Source organism: Limulus polyphemus, unplaced genomic scaffold, assembly GCF_000517525.1.
Source record: "Limulus polyphemus unplaced genomic scaffold, Limulus_polyphemus-2.1.2 Scaffold90, whole genome shotgun sequence".
Taxonomy (NCBI): domain Eukaryota; kingdom Metazoa; phylum Arthropoda; class Merostomata; order Xiphosura; family Limulidae; genus Limulus; species Limulus polyphemus.
Genome location: NW_013665700.1, coordinates 708,765 through 712,248, shown reverse-complemented (window position 1 = coordinate 712,248; position 3,484 = coordinate 708,765). Strand labels below are relative to the sequence as shown.

At 32.3% G+C, this 3,484-nt stretch overlaps 1 protein-coding gene across 2 annotated transcripts in view; it reads left to right on the top strand.

Moving 5' to 3' along the window:
* Positions 1-3,484, top strand: part of LOC106468653 (Down syndrome cell adhesion molecule-like protein 1) — an 83,874-nt gene that overhangs the window by 53,650 nt on the left and 26,740 nt on the right. For both annotated transcript variants that reach the window (XM_022397720.1, XM_022397718.1), the window contains exon 9: positions 2,225-2,359. In XM_022397720.1, coding sequence (XP_022253428.1) covers positions 2,225-2,359 — 135 coding nt within the window. The remainder of the gene's footprint in view (positions 1-2,224; positions 2,360-3,484) is intronic.

Below are 3,484 nucleotides of genomic sequence, written 5' to 3'. Positions count from 1 at the left end.
ATAAAATTGCATGCCTTAAGAAAAGTCTGAACTTTGCAATAACGCCATATAAACAACCTACAACTGATATATAAATAGCATTTGAAGAAATAAGTAAAAAAATAAATTTGAAAGTGAATCAAATTGAAAAGAACAAAAAAAATCAAATAATCAACAAACCGACTTGTTTTAAAAAAAGATTCATACACCCAAGACAATAGCAACCCTCCTTTCTAAGTTCTACAGGTTACTAGAGGTGTACCTCCCCCCAAAAAAAATCAAAAACGGATTCCATCAAAGAAATTCTTGAAAAATTCTCCACCAGATCAAAAAAGAATCTTAAACACTCATTGTAAAATAAAACTAAACTTATCCAAAACAGAAAACGTTGAATTAGCAGATATACGTAATATCTCCAAACTAACCATCAAAAACGCGGACAAAGATCAAAACATTGTTTTACTCATTCAAATTGCCATTTTATGTTTTGGATTGAGTTTTGTTATAAAGGGTGTTTTTGATGACGTAATGCTGGAATAATCCAGATCAGATATTTGCCAAGATTATAATTACAGGAAAAATATGTTGTCATTATGACAACAGTGGTTTTATGAATTTTCGACAGTCCGTAGATTTCAGGAGTTCTAACATTGTAATCAGTTTCTGAGCTCAGAGGCTATCCAGCCTTTTCTTTCAGAAGTTAGGTCATTGTTTTTCGTATAGACTGTTGAAGTTTTCACTCACTTTAAAGTATTTCTTGGAGTAAAGTCTTACACTGCTAAATTAGGGACGGCTAGCGCAGATAGCCCTCGTGTCCAAACCAAACTATAATTAATTTAAAATACAATAAAATAAACTTTTAGAGAAGACAAGTTCTTATTTTAATAATTTACAATGTTTCGGCCCATAATAAAGGTATTGTTTTGAGTTTGTTACTTTTCTATGAATTTTAGTCTCAAATCCTGATTGTTTTCTTATTATGTGGACATTAAGAAAGTTTAAGAATGATTTTTTTTTTTTTTCATTTGTAAAATGAGTGTTGCGATGTACATAGGTTCAAGAAGTCTTGATAGAAATGAATTAAAATTCTATAACCCTGCATCCTGCGCCGTAACCCGGCTTTTGGTTCATCCCACAGCGCCAGTTCTGCTTACCAAAAATAGCCCACTTCAAAACGTCCAGGATTAACCAAAAGCCGGGTTACGGCGCTGGATGCAGGATTATAGGGTTTTAATTCATTTATTTTTCTTCGTCAGAATTGAAACCACGGAAAACATCGTGGATATATATCAACCAATATAAGGACTTTGGTATGGCTATGTTTAAGTTGAACTTAACATTTATTTGCTAGTACAGTTGATAGTTTGTGTCCCGCCCATACAGACGCCGTCGATTTGACAATAGGTGATGCAATTTACTTTAAAACAGAACTTCGTGATGAGGTTAAACGAGGTTAGGAGATTTAATTGGGATGTGAACTTCTTGTATTTCGGGATTTTGATAATTAGTTCAATGGCAAGATTGTGAGCTTCTTGTTTTGAATTTGGATATATAGAGATAAAGATTTTGCCCATTATATGTTTTGGATTAAAAAGGGAAAGCAGTTAGTCATCACCACCCACCGCCGACTCTTGAGCTACTCTTTTTCCAACGAATAGTGGGATTGTTCCATTATCTAACGGCTGAAAGGGCGAGCATGACAGGGATTCGAACCCGCGATCCTCAGATTGCGAGTCGAGCGCCCTAACCAACTGGCCATGCCGGGCCAACTTAATTATAATGGATTAAATAAAATGTTTTAATATATCCTTACTTGTGTAGGATGAAAAAAATGGATTAAATAAAATGTTTTAATATATCCTTACGTATGTAGGATGAAAAAAAATGGATTAAATAAAATGTTTAATATATCCTTACTTAGTGTAGGATGAAAAAAAATGGATTAAATAAAATGTTTCAATATATCTTTATGTATGTAGGATGAAAAAACTGGATTAAACAGAATCTTTAAATTCTTTCGATAGATTGACTGTGAAGTATTTGCCTTTTATTCAGTTTTTAGAATTAAATCAATCCTTTTTCGTCTGTCAATTGCAATTTGAACGAGGTTTTGAATCAGGAATGTTTTTTTTTTGTCATCAAATAAAATTACATCGAATTCATATGCCTACGTCCAGGCTAAAGAACTCTTATATAACACGTTTTGTCTAGAATTACGAAATCATTCATAACACTATTTTGGCAGAGGCACCTGGTCCGCCATTCAACATATCCGTAACCAATGTGACGGGAAGAACAATATCGCTGCTATGGACGGAACCATACACTGGAAATAGTGACATCTCTCGTTACTTAATTAAATATCAGAAGGAACTTTCTGGTAGGTGTTTAGTGTTCTTGGAGTTATCTCGTTATAAATCTGCTTATTCTTTATTTGTTTATTTGTATCTATCTACTCACTTATTCTCTTTCTAATAATATTCAGCGGCACGTCTGAAGACACATAACACTAAAAACCGGGTTTCGATACCCGTGGTGGACACAGCATTGATCGCTTATTGTGTTGCTTTGCGCTTAACAACAACAAACAAACAATCTAACATAATGGCAGGGTTATGTTGGTAGTCAATATAATGACTTGTTTTTCTCCCAATACACTGTAAGAAAATAACTTCGATCTCAAAGTGTGACGTTTTATCCATTCATATATTTTTTTAAATACCGCAATAGGTGTGCAAGTTACTGTTATTTACTTTTTTTTTGTCAGTTTAAGGCTTTTCTCAGGAATTTGTTTTTAAATGAGAATTGTTTAAGAAACATGATTTATACAACAAACAATTCAAATTCCACGACAATGTTTAATTCGCGTAAATGCCCTATTATTTCTCCTATAACAAATTGAAAAATATGATATGATTGCTTATAATGTACGAAAATTCGTGTACCTGGGAACTTAGAATTGCTTCATAACCCATTTTAGTATTATATCATTCAGTATTAATGAATTTCTATTCCCTTACATTGCTTGCTGCTACTTCTTATGTTTAAGCAAATATATGTTTTAACTAACATTGTTTATAAATACACACAGTTTACTAGCAGCAAATGTTAACCTTTCAAATAGATTTTGCGGTCATTATTTACTTGTGTTTGCAAGTACATTATGCTAACATAGTAATCAATTGGCAAACAACGATTTGTAAGCGTAATGAAGTAATATTATTTTGAGGAACGTGTTACATGTTTTACATTATTACTGGTGTGATTTTTAATCTTTATCGCTGTTATCATCACCGGTACCATTATCATCGAAGCATTAGTATCGATACCATTTATTCGTGGATTCAACTTTTAACAAAGCAACTGTTTTTTTTCATCCTACATACGTAAGGATATATTAAAACATTCTATTTAATCTATTTTTTTCATCCTACATACGTAAGGATATATTGAAACATTTTATTTAATCCATTTTTTTTCATCCTACATACGTAAGGATATATTG